The sequence below is a fragment of the Myotis brandtii genome, unplaced genomic scaffold, assembly GCF_000412655.1.
Source record: "Myotis brandtii unplaced genomic scaffold, ASM41265v1 scaffold674, whole genome shotgun sequence".
NCBI classification, from domain to species: Eukaryota; Metazoa; Chordata; class Mammalia; order Chiroptera; family Vespertilionidae; genus Myotis; species Myotis brandtii.
This window is the reverse complement of record NW_005370630.1, coordinates 416,739-438,686: the sequence shown is the minus strand read 5'-3', so window position 1 is coordinate 438,686 and position 21,948 is coordinate 416,739. Positions and strand designations below refer to the sequence as shown.

At 41.4% G+C, this 21,948-nt stretch overlaps 1 protein-coding gene across 6 annotated transcripts in view; it reads left to right on the top strand.

Annotated features, from left to right (window-relative positions):
* Positions 1 to 21,948, top strand: part of TESK2 (testis-specific kinase 2) — a 110,960-nt gene that overhangs the window by 71,185 nt on the left and 17,827 nt on the right. The window contains exon 2 of one of the 6 annotated variants that reach the window (XM_014529215.1): positions 13,573 to 13,704. The exons of the other annotated variants lie outside the window; for them this stretch is intronic. Coding sequence (XP_014384701.1) covers positions 13,645 to 13,704 — 60 coding nt within the window. The 5' untranslated portion in view covers positions 13,573 to 13,644. The remainder of the gene's footprint in view (positions 1 to 13,572; positions 13,705 to 21,948) is intronic. 6 annotated transcript variants of the gene reach the window in all.

Here is a 21,948-nt window from a genome sequence, read left to right as displayed (position 1 = left end):
CATCGATCAGCTGCCTCCTGCACACTCCCTACTGGGGATGTGCCTGCAACCAAGGTACATGCCCTTGACCGGAATCGAACCTGGGACCCTTCAGTCCGCAGGCCGACGCTCTATCCACTGAGCCAAACCAGTTAGGGCCCTTTCTTTCTTTTTAGTTGAATTTATTGAGTTACAGATTTCAAGTGTACAATTCAATAAAAGACCACCTGCACACTGCATTGCACGCCCATTGCCCCAAGCAAAGCCTGTTCCCATTTTGCCTCTCTTTGCCCACCTCCACCTATCCCCCAATCCTCTTTCCTTCTGTCACCACACTGTTGTCTGTGTCTATGTGATATGTGTGTGTGTGTGTGTGTGTGTGTTCTTTTGCTTAATCCCTTCATCTTCTTTCATCCAGTTCTCCAACCCCCTCCCATCTGACAGCTCTCCATGCCTCTGTTTCTATTTTGTTCATCTGTTTATTTTGTTCATTAGATTCCACATATAAATGAGATCATATGGTATTTGTCTTTCTCTGTCTGTGGGCCTCTTTTTCACTACATGGTGTCTCATTCTTTAGGTCATCTCCTCATGGCTTGAGCTCCCCACAGCTTAGTGATCTCAGGATAGTGTTAGACTTCTTATGGTGACTAACGAGAGGTACAAGTCACCCAAATGGAAGCAGCAAGAGCAAGACTTCTTATGACCTAGCTTTGGAAGTTCCATAATGTCACTTAAGCTGCATTTTATTGGTAAGCTTTGATTCAAAGGAAGGTGAATTATTAGACTGTACATCTTAAAGACCATTTTTATTCCACTGTAGTGTCTTTCATGAACTCAGTGTTTAGTGACTGGGATAACAAAATATTTCTTACTATGCCCTTCCTTAGAAACTATTTTTCTTTAAATACATTTTTATTGATTTCAGAGAGGAAGGGAGAGGGAGAGAGAGATAGAAACATCAATGATGATGTTCCTGCATGCCCCCTACTGGGGATTGAGCCTGCAACCCGGGCGTGTGCCCTTGACTGGAATCAACTGCAGGACCCTTTAGTCTGTAGGCCAACGCTCTATCCACTGAGCCAAACTGGCTAGAGCTGTTTTCCACTATTTTAAATACAACTTAGCTCAGGTCACCCTTTTCAATCTTACCATTTGCTATTGTTAGGATCCTTATCCAGCCAAATAAAAGATATGATGTTAGTTTTGACTTTTTCCTCATCTCTTGAATTGAATCAGTTCCCAATCCTACCCTAATATTTTCTCTTTAATGTCTTTCTGGTTATTTTTTCTCTCCATTCTTGTCACAATCTTATTCCATGGCTGAATTCCTGCAAATACTTTGTGGCTCGTTTTCCTGTCTCTAGTCTTTCTTTGCTTCAATTTGATATGCTACTACTTAGATAATCTTCATTAGACATACTTTGATAGTGTATGCTTCTGTTTAAAAACTTCTGTTTAGCATTCTAGACTCTCTCTAATCTGATTTCAGAATATGAATCCCTCCCTTTAGTTAGATGGGTCTTTTTGCTGTCTTCTATACATGCTGGCCCTAGATATATACCTTCCAGGGCCTAGAATGCTCTTACTTCTCTTCACTCTCCCACTTTCCAAGTTATGTCAAATCCCAGGTTTTCTAATGGAGTTCAGACTTCTGAATTCCTGACCTACAAAATCACACAGGGCTGTAATAATGCACTGTATGGTTGTGCCGATAGTACAGTTGACCCTTGAACAACATGACTTGAACTGTGAGTCCACTTATACACATAATTTTTTCCTTTTTCCCCCCCCAGAATTTTTTCAATAAAATCTGTAAAATGTATTTTATTTCCCTTTAACATTTTACTTTCTTTAGCTTATCCTATATAATAAAAACCTAATATGCTGGGCCTTAGCTTTCTCTCTGTGCCCTGAGAGAGTTGTGTGGCCCTGCTATTAGTGGTCTAGTTACAGGGGTGGGCAAACTTTTTGACTCGAGGGCCACAGTGGGTTCTTAAACTGGACCGGAGGGCCGGAACAAAAGCATGGATGGAGTGTTTGTGTGAACTAATATAAATTCAAAGTAAACATCATTACATAAAAGGGTATGGTCTTTTTTTTTTTTAGTTTTATTCATTTCAAACGGGCCGGATCTGGCCTGCGGGCCGTAGTTTGCCCACGGCTGTGCTAAGGCCTCTCAACCACTTGCTATGATGTGCACTGACCACAGGGGGCAGACGCTCCAACCGGTAGGTTAGCTTGCTGCTGGGGTCTGGCTGATCAGGACTGAGTGAGACAGGCCGGACATGCCCTGGAACCCTCCCACGGTCCTTCCCCAGCCGGCCAACCTCCTGCGTCCCTCCCTAGCCCTGATCATGCACCAATGGGGTCCCTCGGCCTGGCCTGCACTCTCTCACAACCCGGGACCCCTCGGGGGATGTCAGAAAGCCGGTTTCAGCCTGATCCCGCAGGCCAGACCAAAGGACTCCACTGGTGCACGAATCTGTGCAGTGGGCCTCTAGTTTTATTATAAGAATACAGTATGTAATATATATTACATACAAAATATATGTTAATCAACAGTGTGTTATCTGTAAGGCTTCTCATCAACAGTAGGCTACTAGTAGTTAAGTTTTTGGGGATTCAAAAGTTATATAAGGATTTTCGACTGCACAGAGGGGTCGACTCCCATAACCTTACCTTGTTCAAGGGTCAACTGTATAAGTGTAAGATGTTTATAGTTGATTGTTTAGTGTAGACCTAGTTTTAAGAAAACTGAATTAGTCCCAGTGGAAAGAGCCAGAAGTCAAAAGTAGTGTGAAATGTCACATCAAGTCCCTTCATAAATTAGAAGTTTGCTTATTTCATTTATACTTGTAAAAATAGCTAAAAGTATTCCTATAAATACATGTTGGCATCTTATTTACTTTTAAAAAAGCTTTAATTTTTTTATTTGGTCATTTAGCAATAAAAAACCTAAATAAATTGTACATGTTTTAGGCTCTTATTTTTAGTAACTCCTATGACATTTAAGAAACAAGAATTTAAAGTTGGCAGTCTAACCCACAAGTAATAAAAGAGTTCATTTAGTTTACTTTATTCTTAAAGCAGTTTTTCCCTGACTTGCTAGTTTGCTTCTGGCTCATTTATTTATTAAAAAAAAGATGTATTGGGCTCCTACAATGTGTCCAGCACTATTCCAGGTGCTGGGAATATAATAATTAACAAATAATAATGTCTGCCCTTTGGGAATTTACATTGTAATCAGCAGTGCGTGGGCAGAAGAGTTAGACTAACTAAGAAAACAAACAGTAATATATATGGTATCAAGTGTTGTGGAGTTTGCAATTTCAATTATATGGACAGGGAAGATCTTATAGAAAAGGCAAAAGTTAAGAAGCTAGCAGTGGTTGGCAAACTCATTAGTCAACAGAGCCAAATATCAACAGTACAACGATTTAAATTTCTTTTGAGAGCCAATTTTTTTAAACTTAAACTATATAGGTAGGTACATTGTTCTTAACTTAATTAGGGTACTCCTAAGGCTTAGGAAGAGAAACACTCAAGGGGCCAAAGAGCCGCATGTGGCTCGCGAGCTGCAGTTTGCCGACCACGGAAAGGGAACTAGCTGTGTGAATATCTGGAGAAAGAGTGTTCTAGGCTGTGGGAACAGCAAGTACAAAGACATAGTGGCAGATATGTGCCTGGTGTAGTCAAGGAACTCCAACGAGGGTGATGTGGCGGCAGTGGTGAGAGTAAAAAGAATAGTGGTAGATGGCGGTCAGAGAGGAAACACAGGCCAGGTCACATAGTCTTATAGATCATTGTAAGAGCTTCAGGCTTTACTCAGGATGAATTATGAAATCTTTGGAGGTTTTTGAGTAGAGGTATGACATGATGTGACTTAACTTTTAAGAGGATCACCCTGGCTACTGTACAGTGAATTAGAACGAAAAGGAGGCAAGGGTGAAAGTAGGAAGATTAGTTAAGAGACTATTGCAATAGAGTCTGTGCAATAAATAACAACAGTGCAAAAAAGATGAGAGATATGCAAAGGTAACTTGGACCAGAGTGGTCGCAGTGGAGTTGGTGGTTCTGCATCTACTTAGAAAGTAGAGAAAATAGGTTTTCCTGATGCATTCAGTTTGGGATGTAAGAAGATGAAAGAAGTAAGGATAACTCTGAGATTTGAGGCCTGAACACCTGAAGGATAGAGTTGCTGTTGATGGAGATGGATAAGACGATAAGAAATACATGATGGGAGATGATCAAGAGGTCAATTTTGAAATGAGCCAAAAGCAAACTAGCAAGGTTTAGTTTGAAATATTTATTAGACATCCAAGAGGAGATAACTTCATAGAGGATCAGCATTCCAAGAAATACTGAGTGATACCTTCGTTGTTCAGATCCTGTTTATTAGCTTTTTCACTAGGAAACATTTCACTGATTTGGAAGGAGCCGTTTTAAACTGCTGTATTACTTCCTGAGTAATAATAATGAAAAATAAGTTATTTTTCACCAAGCTGGTGTTGTTCAGTGGTTGAGCGTCAACCTATGAACCAGGAGGTCACAGTTTGATTCCCCGTCAGGGCACATGCTTGGATTGCAGGCTTGATCCCCAGTGAGAGGCGAGCAGGAGGCAGCCCATTAATGATTCTCTCTCATCATTGAGGTTTCTATCTCTTTCTTCCTCTCTGAAATCAATAAAAATATATTTTTTAAATAATGTTATTTTTCTTTCTAATGCTTTCTATATGCCAGAGCCTGCTAAACTTCACCTACCCCCATATGTTGTTTAATTATCACTCAATCCCATGAAATAGGTGGTATTTTTTCTGTTTTACAGATTAGAAATCTGAAGGCTGTGAAAGAAATTATCTAAAATCTCTTAGCTAAGTAGTGGAGCTGGGATTTGAATCAGGTTCTGGCTGGTTATAATTGTGTTTACTAGACTTTAAGCTCTTTAGGCTTGGCTATTTTGTTACTGCCGAGGCTTCATAACTGGCACATAAAAGCATACAATAAATATTATGGATATAAGTTGCATGGATGAATAAATGAATACTGCTTCCTAATACTTGAGCTTCCGGCAGTTAAACTGTTAGCCACAAAGACATCTGATATACATATGGAGCTACCTTAAAATGGAGCCAGAAATGCAATTTGGAGCTGCCATCCCAAAGGAGCTGCCTTGTGCCTCTTAGGCCTCAAACTTTTGGTATGATGTGTGCATATATGCATAACCCATGGACATAGTAGGGTGGTGAAGGCCTGGGGTGGGGAGGAGGTGGGCTAGCATTGGTCAATGGGAGGAAAAGGGGACATATGTAATACTTTCAACAATGAAGATTTTAAAAAACAAATCTTTGGTATGTTAAAAGAGGGCAAAATAACCTTTGGACTAGGCCTAAAGCAACATTGTGTCCTGAAAAACTGTTTGCAAAGATAACAGGAAAGCAGATATTATGACTACCAACTGATGGCTACTGGACTGAAAATTAGCATTGTTTAGAATTTGCATCACAATGCTAGCTTGTGTATATCAGTAGAATACTTTTTTAGCCCTAGCTGGTTTGGCTCAGTGGATAGAGCTTTGGCCTACGGTCTGAAGGGTCCCGGATTTGATTCCAGTCAAAGGCACATACCTTGGTTGCAGGCACCCGGCCCTGGTCAGGGACATGCGGGAGGCAACCAATTGATGTGGTCTCTCTCACATCAGTGTTTCTCTCTGTCTCTTCCTCTCCCGTCTACTCTCTCTAAAAATCAATGGAAAAAAATACCTTGGGAGGTGCAGTTGAATTTACAGAACTCTTTTTAAGTTTAGGCTGATCCTGTTTCTTTTTTTTTTTTTTAAATTAAATCTTTATTGTTCAGGTTACATTTGTTCCTCTTTTTTTCCCCCCCATAACTCCCCTCCTCCCAGTTCCCGCCCCACCCTCCGCCCTCACTCCCCACCCACTGTCCTCATCCATAGGTGCACGATTTTTGTCCAGTTTCTTCCCGCATCTCCCATTCCCCTTTCCCCGCCAAGAATAGTCAGTCCATTCCCTTTCTATGTCCCTGATTCATTATAATCACCAGTTCATTCTGTACATCAGATTATTTATTCACTTGATTCTTAGATTCACTTGTTGATAGATGCATGTTTGTTGTTCACAATTTGTATCTTTACCTTTTTCTTCTTCCTCCTCTTAAAGGATACCTTTCAGCATTTCGTATAATACTGGTTTAGTGGTGATGAACTCCTTTAGCTTTTCCTTATCTGTGAAGCTCTTTATCTGACCTTCAATTCTGAATGATAGCTTTGCTGGATAAAGTATTCTTGGTTGTAGGTTCTTGGTATTCAGCACTTTGAATATTTCTTGCCATTCCCTTCTGGCCTGCAAAGTTTCTGTTGAGAAATCAGCTGACAGTCGTATGGGTATTCCCTTGTAGGTAATTGCGACTCTTTCTCTTGCTGCTTTTAAGATTCTCTCTTTGTCTTTTGCTCTTGGCATTTTAATTATGATGTGTCTTGGTGTGGTCCTCTTTGGATTCCTTTTGTTTGGGGTTCTCTGCGCTTCTTGGACCTGTAAATCCATTTCTTTCACCAGGTGGGGGAAGTTTTCTGCCATTATTTCTTCAAATAGGTTTTCAATTTCTTGCTCTCTCTCATCTTCTGGCACCCCTATTATTCTGATGTTGGTACGCTTGAAGCTGTCCCAGAGGCTCCTTACACTATCTTCGTATTTTCGGATTCTTTTTTCATTTTGCTTTTCCGGTTGGGTGTTTTTTGCTTCTTCGCATTTCAGATCTTTGGCTTGATTCTTGCGCTCCTCTGGTCTGCTATTGGGTGTAATATTCTTTATTTCAGACCGTGTATGCTTAATTTCTAGTCGTTTCTTTATCATAGCATCGAGGGTCTCATTAGTTTTCGTGAGGCTCTCCAGAAGTTTATTGCAAGCCCTCAAAATTGCGTTTTTTAGCTCTATATCCTCCATTTCTGTGATGTTTTTTTGTCTCCGCATTTTTTATGCTTTCTTGGTGCACCCCCTAGTGGTCTTTGTGCGCAGTCTTGTTCTAGTTGAGCCTTGATTGTTGTAGTTAATACTAGAGGGATTTGACCACCAGGCCGACTGGCTGTGTGAATCAGCTGTGTCTGCCGCGGAAAACTTCTGTCCTCTGGGGAGGGGCTAATCTAGCCTTTGCCTGAGGCGATCCGGCAAATGGCTCTGCGCAGGGCTTGGGCGGGGCGGGCTCAACAGGGCGGGCGGAGGGAGCGGTTATGGTGCCCTCAGTCCCGTTCCCAGAGGCTCTGCTTCTCAGAACCCCAGGAACCACTGCAAACCTCGGAGAGAAAGCTGCCTTCCAACTGATGCCAGACACTCCCGCTTCTCCCGTTTGAGTCCGAGTCCCCAGCGATTCGCCCGTATCTGGAGCTCAGAGTCTGAGACTCCCCCCTGACCGAAAACGACAACCGCGCTCTCAGCCACCAGCCCGCTTTGCGCGCGCACCTCCGCACCTGAGTATTTTCCACACTGCGCCTCCTCTGAGCCTCGGGGTGCTGTTATTTTTCCTTCTAGTTGAAGAGTCTCTCCTCAGCCAGCCTTCCTGTGGTTCTGGGTGATGTCCGTTCCGTCTTTTAGTTGTATTTTTGAAGTGGTTGTTTGCGGCAGCAGTCTCCGGTGTTTACCTATGCCGCCATCTTGGTCTCTCCCGATCCTGTTTCTAATAGAAGTTTTGACAACTGTTTTTTCTTAACTTGAAAAGTGGTATATCATTCACAGGAATTGGGTCTGTGCTGACTCTTTTTTTAAAAAAACTATATTTTTATTGATTTTAGACAGGAAGGGAGAAGGAGAGATAGAAACATCACCTTGCTAGTTTGCTTCTGGAAAGTTAATAACTTGCAAAAGTATTTGTATAGTGCTCACTTTTTCTACAAATGACAATTAACTTTTTTTTTTTAACTTTAGAGAGGAAACGAGAGGAAGAGAGAGATAGCAACATCAATAGAGATAAACATTATTGATTGGCTGCTTCCTGCATGCTCCCTTCTGGGGATCAAGCCTGCAACCTGGGCATGTGCCTTGACCAGGAATCAACCGGTGAACTCTTGGTTCTTAGGTCGATACTCAACCAATGAGCCACACCAGCCGGGCAGATAGTTCTCTTTTCCTTCATCCCTGACCTCTCCTTTTTTAAATCTCATCACTGTTACTGGAAAGGGAACCTGGCCCTGAGTGGGTCTACCTAGAGCTAGCTGGTAGTGTGTGGGTTCTTGACTTCATGCAGGAAAGGTTTCACAAAGCGAGTCCAGGTGATTTTGAGGGTACATTTATTAAAGCTGGGATCTCTAACACAAAGAAGGGCTTAGGATAGAAGAAGCAACAGGAGAGCCTAGGCTGGGCTACTTTTCGGGGATAGCACCGTTTATTAAGAAAGATCAAGACAAAGACCATAGGAGGGTCCCTTCTGGACACAGAGGCCAGGCATCCTGACCCAACATCTGGGGAGCTACTGGTGGGGAGGGCGCTTGCCCCCAGTTGGGCCCTCAGGTTCCCGCAGATGGGGCAGGGCTGTCATAGCCCCTTCCTGTCCCTCCTTCATGAGTCCTGGCTTCTCCCACCCAAGGCACTCGCTCTTTCCAACCAACACCCTCCTCCCTCCATATCCTTTGGGCCTTCACTTCCAGAACAGTGGGGGGATGTGGCGGAGACCCTCTCAGTGCTGGGCTCTGCCTGCACCGAATAATATTATACACATTTTACTTATCCAGTCATTTGTTGATGGGCATTTGGGTTGAACATGGGTATGCATAGATCTCTTCGAGACCCTGCTTGCAATTCTTTTTATTTTATCTTATTTTTTAATTCTTTTTAGATATAAACCCAGAAGTGGGATTGCTGGATGATATGGTAGTTCTATTTTTAATTTTTTGAGGAACTGCCATACTGTTTTCTGTAGTAGTTTTACCATTTTACAATCCCACCAATAGTGTACAAGGGTTCCAGTTTCTCCACATCCTCATCAACTCTAGTTACTTTCTGTTTTGTTTTTTTCTATAGTAGTCAACCTAATGGGTGTGAGCTGATATCTCACTGTGGTTTTTATTTGCATTTCTCATTTGTTACAGAGACTGTCCTTTCCCCATTGATATATGAGGGTTTGTTTCTGAGCTTTCTATTCTGTTCCATTGGCCTGTTTGTCTGTCTTATACCAACACCACAGTGTTTAATATAAATATAATTTTGTTTTACTCTGCAAAACCCTTTTATGACTCCTCATTGCCCTCAGGATAAAGTAAAAACATCTGATCCTGCTGTTTTTGATCTGTGTAGCTTCACTGCTTACCTCTCTGACCTCTTTGCTCCTGTCTCAGCTGAGCACTATAGCTGTACTAAACCTCTTTCAGTTCCACAAATAGGACATGACCCTTTCTACCTTTGAGCCTCTACACCAACTCTTCCCTCTGTCTAAAACACAACCTCTCCATCTTGCATTGGCTTAACCATCAGGACCCAGCTTAGTTCTGTGTCACTCTGGGGAGCCTTTTATGGTCTCCCAAGATTAGTTAGGTAAGTCTTCTGTATGCTCCCATAATACAATAGTATTTGTCATAATGTTTATTACTAGAGGCCCAGTGCACGAAATTTGTGCATGGGTAGGGTTCTTAGGCCTGGCCGGCGATCAGGGCCGATCTGTGGGGTGACCACTGGGGCAATCGGGGGGGCCCCCCACTGGCATCTGCCTTGGCTGGCCTGGGGCCTAGGGCTGGAGGCAGCTCCTGCATTGAGCGTCTGCCCCCTGGTGGTCAGTGTGCGTCATAGCGACCGGTCATCCCGCTGGTCATTCTGCCATTTGGTCGATTTGCTTATTAGGCTTTTATTATATAGAATTGATTTTAATTCATTCTTTGTGTCTGTTATGCAGATTATAAATTCCTTGACTATTTTATTTATATTGATATCCATTGACTCCTAGCACAGTGCCTGACAAATAATAGCTGCTTATTACATTTGTTGATTGAATAAACAGTGGCATTTTCTGGCTTAAAACCTTTAGTGATTTCCTCATTGATTACAGTGTAGTTTATAACCTTAGTTGCATACCTTGGTTGCAGGTTCATCCTAGTCCCTTTTATGGCATGTGCAGGGAGGCAACCAATCGATGTGTCTCTTTCATGTCAATGTTTCTCTCACTTCCTTTTTCTCCCTCCCTTCCCCTCTCTCTAAAAAATTAATGGGAAAAATATCCTCGGGTGAGGATTAAAAAAAAAAAGGATGACAAGAATGTCTCAAGATGCTACAAGGTTCAAAGAGGTTACTATGAAAGTGCTTTGTAAAACCAATTAGTTTCTGGTTATTATATACTAGAGGCCCAATGCATGAAGATTCGTGCAAGAATGGGCCTTCCTTCCCCTGGCTGCCAGCACTGCCTTCACTCTGACCGGAACCGCCTTTCCGCCTTCCCATGCTGCCCAGAGGCCCAGAGCGGCTGGGGTGGTGCATCCCGCCTGCGTCGTCGCCATGGCAAAGATGCAAGTGTCCCGCCCCACCCACTCGGTCCCTGCGCATGCAAATTAACCCGTCATCTTTGTTGGGTTAATTTGCATACTCACTCCTGATTGGCTGGTGTGTGTCGTAAAGGTACGGTCAATTTGCATCTTTCTCTTTTGTTAGTGTAGATGACAGCAGGGATAGTATCTTACTCATTTGTATACTTCTAATCTTTTAATAGTGCCCTGTGTTTGGAAGATACTTTATGGATATTGGCTGATGATTAAATAGGGAGGAAAGGAAGCAAACATTTTATGGCATCTAAAAAGTGAAGTCAAGGTGCCTCGTTAGCGCAGTAGGTAGCACGTCAGTCTCATAAAAAGTGAAGTCAAGGTAAATTTTCTAACACATTTTAGCACCTGTAAATGGCTGGAACACTTGCCTCATGAATGGAATAATTTCTGAATGGCCTAATGGCCTTTTGCACTGTTCAATTGTAAGACCTCTTGTGTAGTCATACTTTGACTCTGTAACTAACTTGCTCAACAACTTATTTTCTATCCAGCTAGCCAGTCAAACATGTATTCCTGGTATACCCAGAAGGAACAGAACTGAGCACTAGACTTCTTTTTTAAAAAAAATATATTTTTATTGATTTCAGAGAGGAAGGAAGTGGGAGAGATAGAAACATCAATAATGAGAGAGAATAATTGATTGGCTGCCTCCTGCATGCCCCACACTGGGGATCCAGCCTGCAACCTGGGCATGTGCCCTGACCAAGAATTGAACCATGAACTCCTGGTTTATAGCTTGATACTCAACCACTGAGCCATGCCGGCTAGGCAAAATATTTCATTTTTTTTAAACCAATGATTTATTGTACTTGGCAGTATCAGGGACACTTTTTATTTAATTTTTATTTTTTGTTTTTTTTATTAATCCTCACCTGAGGCTATTTTTTCCATTGATTTTAGAGAGAGTGGAAGGGAGAGGGGGTGGAGAGAGAGAGTGAGAGAGAAACATTGATGCGCGAGAGACATATCGATTGGTTACCTCACGCACGTGCCCTGACCAGGGCTGGGTATTGAACCTGCAACCCAGGTATGTGCCCTTGATGGAGAATTGAACCTGTCACCCTTTGGTGTGTGGGCCGACACTCTAACCACTGAGCAACACTGACCAGGGCAGGGACACTTTCTAAAAAACTTTTCTGATGATCAAATCATTACATACTCATTAAAGAAGTAGCTCATATTTTTAGAATGTTAATTGCATTTTCTTTTTTCATCCTTATGACAACCCTCTGAGATATAGCCATTATTATTGCTATTTTATTTAAGAAGAAACAGAGACTTAGAGAGATTAAATAATACTTGAAAAGCTGGCCTCCCACTTTTTACCTACTTAGTTCTTCAATTTTCAAATCTTAGTTTAAATTTTCACTTCATTGTAGTGGCTTTTCCTCATAACCTCCCCCCAACTAGGTCATGACTTCACTTATTATTCTCTTGGAAACCACCCTTTCCTTTTTCATTGTAGCACATCTCATAACATCTCAGAATTCTTCATTTATTTGAATGTTTGTTTGTTTATGTCTCTTTCCATATATCAGTTCAATGAGGACTGTGACCATTTTCTGTTTTGTTTGCCACTAGCACCAAATTGGTAGAGGTCACTGAAGAGGTAGGGGTGGGTAGAGGAAGTAGTCAGGCTTCTTCATGCACTGTTTTTCCATCAAGCTAGGGAAGCTAAAGACCAAGTTCTTAAACGTTGGAAGGCTGGAGTGTTGACACAATTGAGGGCACCACAATTAAGGATAGTTATGGTGAATGTGCTTCTTATTCTATTTACTAACTTGTTAACCTGATAAAGCTAAAATATGAATTGCTTTAACTGCTTGGCAAGGATGTTATAGAAGGAAAGTGTATGATATGGGCCTTATAATGGCTTGCCTTTCAGTTCTGCTCTTTCATATTATATTGTTATTTCATGCCCTTGGGCATTGTTTTCCCTATGAACATGTACTTTTGAAAATTTTTTTTATCTATCCATGGCAAGTGAGATAAATAAGGGTAATGTAATGTATGTTGATATCGACTAACTTATCCTATACATAAGATCATAGAAATACTTTTCTGAGAATACCTAGAAGATAAGGAAACATTCACCGGATTGGCTCAGTGGATAGAGCGTCGGCCTGCGGACTGAAGGGTCCCAGGTTTGATTCCGGTCAAGGGCATGTGCCTTGGTTTCGGGCACATCCCCAGTGGGGGGCGTGCAGGAGGCAGCTGATCGATCTCTCTCATCGATGTTTCTGACTCTCTATCCCTCTCCCTTCTTCTCTGTAAAAAAAAAAATCAATAAAATATATATTTAAAAAAATATATATCAAGTTGAAAATGTATTTAATACACCTAACCTGCTGAACATCATAGTTTAGCCTAGCCTGCCTTAAACTTGCTCAGAACACACTATTCAAAAACACTGGTGACACAGTACACTGTAGAGTACCAGTTGTTTGCCCTCATGACTGCATGCCTGACTGGGAGTTGTGGCTCACTGCTGCTGCCCAGCATCATGAGAGAGTATCATACTGCATATCGATAGCCCAGGAAAATATCAAAATTCAAAGTGTGATTTCTACTGAATGCATATTGCTTTGCACCATCATTATGTCAAAAAATTGTTAAGTCAAACCATTGTAAGTTGGGGATTATCTGTAGTCTCTTCACTATAGAAGACCAGACAGTCTTTGTCTGAGCCTTCCAAGAATAGCACACCTCTGCATCTTTAAGGCCCTCCCTTGGACAAGACCTTAAGCTCTAGTCTAAAGACTGAGTGAGTTATCTGGTAAGAGCTGATTATGGAGAGTGGAGAAGGGATCCCTATATGTAAGTTAGGGACATACAATGATTAGGGACACTTTACTTAATTTATGTAACAACTATTTATTGAGGCCTATTTTGCCAGTCACTGATCTAAGCATGGCATCACACCTGTTCTCAATGAACTTATGAAATGAAATTGTGTGTCAGGACCATCTGAATTTGTTTGGAAAAGGGTTCAGAATTCTGTGTTATGGTTATTTTCTGCTTCTAGTCATTTAGAACATTTTTTTTTTTTTACAATTTAGAATCCCCAAAACCCTTCTGAGTGACATTATATCCAGATCTGCTGCTTTGCTTGAATTGGGAGTTGGCCATAGATGAGCATTAACTGCTTCCCAGAGTCCCAGTGGCTGACAGAGGAAAGATACTTTGAACAAGTTGGTAAAATAAATCTAGACTACTTCACTCAAGATGAACCATCTGAATTTTCTCGTTTACTCTCTCATTTAAGAGGGCACATCATTCTGACACTTGAGATGGTCTGAAACTAAGGAAAAGAAAAGGCTCTCTCTTTTTCCTTGAAGATGTAGATACTTAATGTGTACACCAGACCTCAAATCTGTTTTCTCTGCAATAGAAGCAGAACTGACTGGTTCCTCTTTCCCCACCCCTTCCTTTGATAGTGCCAAGAAATCTTTGTGAATTTCTAGGTATTTAGTTACCTATCTGACCCTTAGCCTTCAGAGGAGATTTCTGCCTGCAATTGGAGTGACTGTTGTGCCGGGAAGATGTCTTCTACATAGCAAATTGGAAAGCTCTAAAGCCTTTTCTCCCTTTCTACCCCCCTGCCAACCTTCTGCCACTAGAAGATACCATTTGAGCTTTTAGTTTGCCTTCTTTAACTTTTGCTTGACTTCTTCCTTACCCAGAGGTCAAGCCATGTTCTGATATTTCTGCCTGCAATTGGAGTGACTGTTGTGCCGGGAAGATGTCTTCTACATAGCAAATTGGAAAGCTCTAAAGCCTTTTCTCCCTTTCTACCCCCCTGCCAACCTTCTGCCACTAGAAGATACCATTTGAGCTTTTAGTTTGCCTTCTTTAACTTTTGCTTGACTTCTTCCTTATCCAGAGGTCAAGCCATGTTCTGATATTGGCAGAAGAGGTAAAAGAAATGATTGCTTCATTTGAGGACAGAGTTTCCTTTAATATAAATCACCCTAATTAGAAATCTAACCTCTTTTGGTTTCCACTTTTATTTTGTTACTGTGAAGCCCCTGCTCTTCAAATCTGGTGGGCAAGCAGGGTGCTTTGTCTTCCTTAACAGATTGCTCTGTGCTCCTTTCACTGAGCTCAATCACCAGGAGAATGTCAGAGATTCCTGTCTGGGTGTGGAGAGTGCCAGGTTGTAGCAGATGTAGGTAGCAAGCCAGAAGGAAGAATGCTTTTAAAACATGGCTCCAATAGCCATGTATTGGTAGAGTTATTATGAATTTTGGATAGGAAAGCAGGCTGGATGAATGGTCAGGAGCCCTGGCTTGATCTTAAATCATGTCTGAGACCATTGATTGCTAGCAGAGCTTCATGGGGTAAAGGGAACAGTTTTCTTATCTTAGTTTATTTCTTTGAGACAATTTGTTCTACAGATTTATCTTTTTAATGTTTATTTAAACAAATTTGAGTTTGATTATGAGTTGTTTGATTAAAAGTTAAAAATCTATGGGGAAAGCTTAATCATACTTTTTTGAATCTGTGGGTAAACAATCATTTTAATGTTTATAGTAGCTTACATGCATAGAAAAACACTTGTACTACTTCAGGTATGTTAAACCTATGTTCCTTAAAGTGGTGAGTGGGTTTATAGTAAGTGTCTCTCTGTGGGAAACATGAAGGAAGTGAGGGAAGATATCTTTATGGCCTCTTCTACTTGGCTTTCAGGGGCTGATAAAAGAACTATCTTCTATAATTTCCAAAAAAAGATATCAGTTATATTTTTTTAAGTTCATGTGATTCTGACTACTTTAAGGAGTCTGCTGATTAGAGTGGTAAAAGGTTTCTCAGAACTTCATATCACTGAGTGGCCAAACACACTGTTTTGTATTACTCTTTATATTCAGTGCTACCATAGTATCTGCCATATAATAGGCATTATTAATATTTGTTTTGCATGGTATTTATCAGAAAATTGCTCTAAAAGCATATTTCTCTTTTTGATCTTAAATTACCATAATGACTAAATTGGGAGGGTTTCCAGTAAAAGAGGGAAGTTAAAACCTGCCTCCATTTATTTAACTGTACTTATTCATTTGTTCATTCAACAATTTATTGTTCACTTTACTGGCTCCTGGGCTGACAAAGTTGAGAAACACCTGGTCTCTGCTATCGAGGTTTTAGTACAATGTGATAAACAATAGTAGAAATACATACAGGACGCTAAAATGGTACAAAGTATGGGATGGGGTATCAGGAAATGCTTTCTAAAATAAGAGCCTCAGACTGGGTTTAGAAGGATGAATAAAAATTAGCAAAGCTATGAAGGGGAAGAAGAGTATTCTGGGCAGTAGATGAGCATATCTGAAAGCAGAAAGTGAAACATTAAATATTCTGAAACACATTTTGGGTTCCCTTTCTCTTTGAGTCAGTTTAGTACTACTGATTAAGTCAGACAGGCCCTGGTGGACTTCCTGGAGTGGAGGCTGAACCAGCACACACTTGGGCCTTGGCAGATGTACGGATGTGTGCTTGCAGTGGCTTGGAACCTTGAGCTGAGAACAGGAGGCTCCTTTGGAGCACAACCCTCCCACAGGGTACTCTTGGGATGCATGTCCTGGAATTACCCAGGGCAGTAACAAAGCTCTCCTTTCTTCTTTAAACCAAGCCAGCAGGATGGGATGTCTGCTAGCCTTTGTGTTTGGAGCCGACCAACAAACATACAGTGGCCAGCACAATGGCATTGTTGGACTTCAGTGAAAAGTAGGTCGAGGCCCAGTCCTTCCTCTGTCGAGGGCCCATCCAAAGAACAGAGGTTCAACAAGCCACTGATTTGGCTGTTCGACATTGATGCTGGTTTCTGACTTACTGATAGCACATAAGATTACAGGATCTCTTCCCACTGCTTCTCTGAACACCTCAATTTGGAATTGCTGAATTGCCTTTAACTCTTTTTTTCCTCAGTTTCATATCTACCACTCACTTGCTAAATTCTTTCTGCATATTCTAACTCTAGCCCACTTTTTCATGCCTAAAATAGCACTCTAAATCAGGCATTTGGTCATCTCTCATGTGGTCTGTTGCAGTACCCTCCCTTCAGCCCTTCTCCCGTACTTATACTTTATGCAGGGAAAAAAAGAATAACTACTAATCTCTGTACTTTATATTTGTCTTCCATGAAATGGAAATGAATCCTCAACAGTGAGTGATTAGCCAGGCCTCAGTTGGGGGAGGGTAATCCAGGTAAAGGGATCAGGAATGTGTACAAATGTGCTGGTAGGCAGGGAATGAAATCTTTATAAGCAGGAGTGAAAGGCTTGTTTGCCATGCTGATTGTGGGTTTTATTCTAAGAGTAATAGGGCATCATTGAATAATTTTAAGAGGAGAGTGACTTCAGGTTGACATTTCAGAAGGTTTTGGCTGTATTATGTAAAATGGATGGGAATAAGGACTAAGCATGTTCAAGATATATGAAGGAAACCATAAGACTAGTTAGAAAGCTAAACCCAGGGGAGGAATAATGATGATGAGATATTGATTGTGGGGAGAATGCGTTGTGTAGTATGAGGTAAGCATTGTGTTAGACATACTCTGTACACATTATATCTTTTAATTATTACCTGCCTTTGATTAAACATCGCATCCTGTTGATTCTACCTCAGAGATGGCTTCAGATATTAACCTTCTTTTCATTCTTTCTGCCATTGTCTTATTCAGGCCTTTATTGCTTCCCACCTGGATGATTCTAGAAACCTCATAACTATTCTCCAGGCCCTAATTCTTGACCTTTCCATACAGTTTTTTTGCTTTGTTTTTGGTTTTTAATCCTTACCCGAGGATATTTTTCCATTGACTTTTAGAGAGAGTGGAAGAGCCCTAGCTGGTTTGGCTCAGTGGATCGAGCATCAGTCTGTAGACTGAAAGGTCCTGGCTTCAATTCCGGTAAAGGGCACATGTCTGGGTTGTGGGCTCGATCCCCAGTGGGGGTTGTGCAGGAGGCAGCCGATCAATGATTCTCTCTCGTTATTGATGTTTCTCTCTCTCTCCCTCTCGCTTCCTCTCTGAAGTAAATAAAAATATATTTAAAAGAGAGAGAGAGAGACAGAGACAGAGAGAAATATTGATGTGAGAGACAGCGATTGGTTGCCTCCTACATGAACCCTGACTAGGGCCGGGGCCAGGGAGGAGCCTGCAACCAGGGTATGTGCTTTTTGACTGGAATTGAACCTGGGACCCTTTCGTCCGCAGGCTGACGCTCTGTTCACTGAGCCAGACTGGCTAGGGTTCCGTAAGTTATTATATTACTTTTTTAAAAATATATATTTTATTGATTTTTTACAGAGAGGAAGGGAGAAGGATAGAGAGTTAGAAACATCGATCAGCTGCCTCCTGCACACTCCCTAGTGGGTATGTGCCTGCAACCAAGGTACATGCCCTTGATCGGAATCGAACCTGGGACCCTTGAGTCTGCAGGCCGACACTCTGTCCACTGAGCCAAACCGGTTAGGGCTGATCTCTACCTTTTAGTTGGTATAGTTAGACCATTTATACACAACTAAGTTTGCTATTTTAGGTGTTGTTTTTTTGTTTTGTTTCTCCTCCCTTCCGGAGGATTACTTGCACATTTTTTGAATTCTATTTTATCATACTGTTTTGAACATATCTTCTTTTAAGTGGTTGCTCTAGGTATTATATTATATACACATAATGCCTACTGGTGCCATCCTTTTCCCAGTTCAAGTGAAGTACAAAAACCTTACCTCCCTTTATGTCTTCTCATCCTCTTCCATTTATAATAAAATTATCTCAAACATTTCCTCTCTATATATTTAGAATCATATCAGAAAGTGTGATAATTTTGATTGAACCATCCAACATAATTTAGGAAACTCAGGAGGAGGAGGAAAGCCGATTTTATTTACCCAGATTTTTACTTACCATGTTTTTTTCATCCTAATGTTCCAAGATACTACTTTTTAATCATTCCCTGTTTAGAGAAATTTCTTTAGCCATTCTTTAAAGTTGGGTCTGCTGCTGACAAATTCTCTTAGTGTTTGTTCATCCAAGAATGTCTTGATTTCCCTGAAGAATTTGGGTATAAGACTACTTGACAGTTCTTTCTTTCAACACCCACCTGAAAAATGTGCCACTTCCCTCGGGCCTCCATAGTTTTTTATGACAAATGTACTTTGAAAAAATCAAGAGTAGCTTTCCCCTACAAGGTGCCTTTTCTCACTTGCTGTTTTCAAGATATTTTCTTTGTCTTTAGTTTTTATAAGTATGACTACAATTTGAGTTGATGTAGAATTTTTCTGGCTTATCCTATCTGGCGTTTGTTCAGCTTCTTGGATCTGTAGACTTATCCCTTTTGCCAAATTTGGGAAGTTTTCATTGATTATTTCTCTGAATATTTTCAGTGTTGCCTTCTTTTTTCTCTCCTTCCAGGACTCCAGTGACACAAATGTTAGATCTTTTACTATTAGTCCCATGGGTCTCTGAGGAACTTTTCCCCCTCAGTCTATTTCACTCTGCTGTTTAGATTGGGCAATTTCTATTGTTCTGTCTTCAAGTGAGTTCACTAATACTTTCCATTGTCTCCTCCATTCTGCTGTTGAGTATATCTGTTGAGTTTTTTTAAATTGTTATTACATTTTTCAGCTCTAAATTCCTATTTTATTTTTCTTTATATCCGCTACTTCTTCCCTGAGACTGTTTCCTCATTTGTTTCAAGTGGGTTTGGAATCTCTCATTGAAGTATTTCTATGATGGTTGCTTTAAAATATTTGTCAGATAATTCTAACGTCTGTCATTTCAGTGTTTTGTTTTGTTTTTTGTCTATTGATTCTAGACCCCATTAAAATCTTCTGATTTAGCTGATCCCTTTGACACTGCTCCAGCTGGGGAAAAGGTCCCTGTCTCATTACTGCCAGGTGGAAGTAGAAGTGTAGGTTTCCCACTTGGCCTCTGTTGATACCTGAGTTGAAGAGGAGCTCCTCATTACTAAAGGGCAAGGGTACTGATTCTGGCTGCTCTGCTGATATCACCTTGGCTGTGAGGGGACTAAGCTTCTTACTACGGGAGGAGGGTAGAAGTTCTTTTTTACAGAGAGGAAGGGAGAAGGATAGAGAGTTAGAAACATTGATGAGAGAGAAACATCGATCAGCTGCCTCCTGCACACCTCCTACTGGGGATGTGCCAGCAACCAAGGTACATGCCCTTGACCAGAATCGAACCCGGGACCCTTCAGTCCACAGGCCGATGCTCTATCCACTGAGCCAAACCGGTTAGGGCTATATTACTTTTAAAATGATATTTCTGTGTAGCATATCTGATCATATTATTGTCCTGTGTGAAAAAACTTTTTAGTTGATTGTCTGTCCTCTTCTACTAGACTGTGAACTATGGGCAGAAACTGGCCCCACTTATCTTTGTTTCCACATAGTAGGTTTTTAATGTTTGGTGGATGGATCTTCCTCAGGACAATCCTGCTAATTAGGTGGCAGCAAATGATCTCTGCTAGTTGGATAGCAGCACATTTATCTGCCTTGGGTAAATGCTCCAGCTTTAGTCCAGTCAGGTAGATTTTTCAAAAAGGAATATTACAGTTGAAATTTTCTTCAGAGCCTCTCAGAATATGGGTTTGAACCACTGTACAGAGATAAGCTTGTTTGGTTGCAGATTAATACATTGATAATTCAAAGTAAACTAAAATAAAAGCAACCATTTTGTATTCTTCTTCTTACTGTTATGATCAGGTGAGGCTACTGTAGCTCACTAGAATCAGCAAGAATTGGGAACAGGAGCTCTGGGTGGAGTGAGTGGTAGGTATTGCCTAGTGCTGCTCCAGAATATGCTCTGTGTGGACACATTTATGTGTATCTGTGCCTGAGTTGGTATCATCAGAGCCAATAGGGGATATATGGAAAGAGCCATACTTTCAGCCTAGACAACTCCTAACTATCTTTTAGGATCCAACTGAGATGTTACTTCCTCTCTGAAATTTTCCAAACTCCTCAGGCAGAGTCAGTTTCTACTTTCATACCTTTAGTGTTTATTTCTGTTAAAGGCCTATTGATATTATTTTCTTGCCTGTGTGTCTTTCACTGAACTTCTTTAAAGTATAATCTGAGTGTTATTTTTATATGTTTACTATGTGCTAAGCATTCTTCAGTCACTGGGGCATATAATGTTGATGTAAATGAACTGGTTCTTATTCTCATACTAGAGGCGCGGTGCACGAATTCGTGCACAGGTGGGGTCCTGCTCCCAATCAGAGTGGGGGAGGCCATTTGGGGCCAGGCCAGCCATAGGAGGTTGGCCGGCCACAGTGGGTGTCATAGCGATCGGTCGTTCTGGTTGCTTGGCTTTTTTTTTTTGCTTTTTTTTTTTTTGGACTTTTAACTTCTTTGTTGATTAGGTATTACATATGTATCCTTATTCCCCCATTAGCCCCCCACTCATGCCCTCACCCCCCTGTTATATGTGTCCCTTGGTTAGGCTTATATGCATGCCTACAAGTCCTTTGGTTGATCTCTTCCCCTTACCCCCACCTTCCCCTACCTTCCCTCTGAGGTTTGATGTTCTGATTGATGATTCTCTGTCTCTGGATCTGCTTTTGTTCATCAGTTTATGTTGTTCATTATATTCCATAAATGAGTAAGATCATGTGATATTTATCTTTCTCTGACTGGCTTATTTCACTTAGCACAATGCTCTCCAGTTCCATCCATGCTGTTTGCAAAAGGCAAGAGGTCCTTCTTTTTTACCGCAGCCTAGTATTCCATTGTGTAGATGTACCACAGTTTTTTAATCCACTCATCTGCTGATGGGCACTTAGGCTGTTTCCAAATCTTAGCTATGGTGAATTGTGCTGCTATGAACATAGGGGTGCATATATCCTTTCTGATGTAATTTTGTTATTTCTTGTTGGCTTAAATCTCCCTTATGTTGACATTGCAAAGACACTGTGCACTGACAGAGAACAGGAAAAAGTGTTGTCTTCACAGCCCTCTAAAAACTTAGGAAGGTAAATGACCATTTCCTGTAAAGTACAGAATAGTATAATAAATAACAGCAACAGAGGACCATAAAGCCCCACATGTGCCGAAAAAAAGCAAGTTTGCAAATATTTAAGTGAGAGCAACATCCTATATAACAAAGAGGGAATATGCAAATTGACCATCACTCCACCACAAAAGATGGCTGAGCCCACAGTGGAGATGGGGGAGGGCAGGTTTCTGTAACACAAGATGGCTGCGCCCACAGCGGAGATGGGGAGGGTGTTTCCCTAACACAAGATGGCTGCTCGTTTCCGTAATGAGCCTTAACGAGCAATCAGCAGGGACCTGAGGCTGTGCCCCCCCAAACCCCTCCCTCTGCGTGGGGTTTGAAGGGACCTCAGGCTGCACCCCCGCCCCGGCATCGGGCCAGGGGACCTGAGGCTGCGCCCCCTGCCCGGCGGGGAGTGACGGGG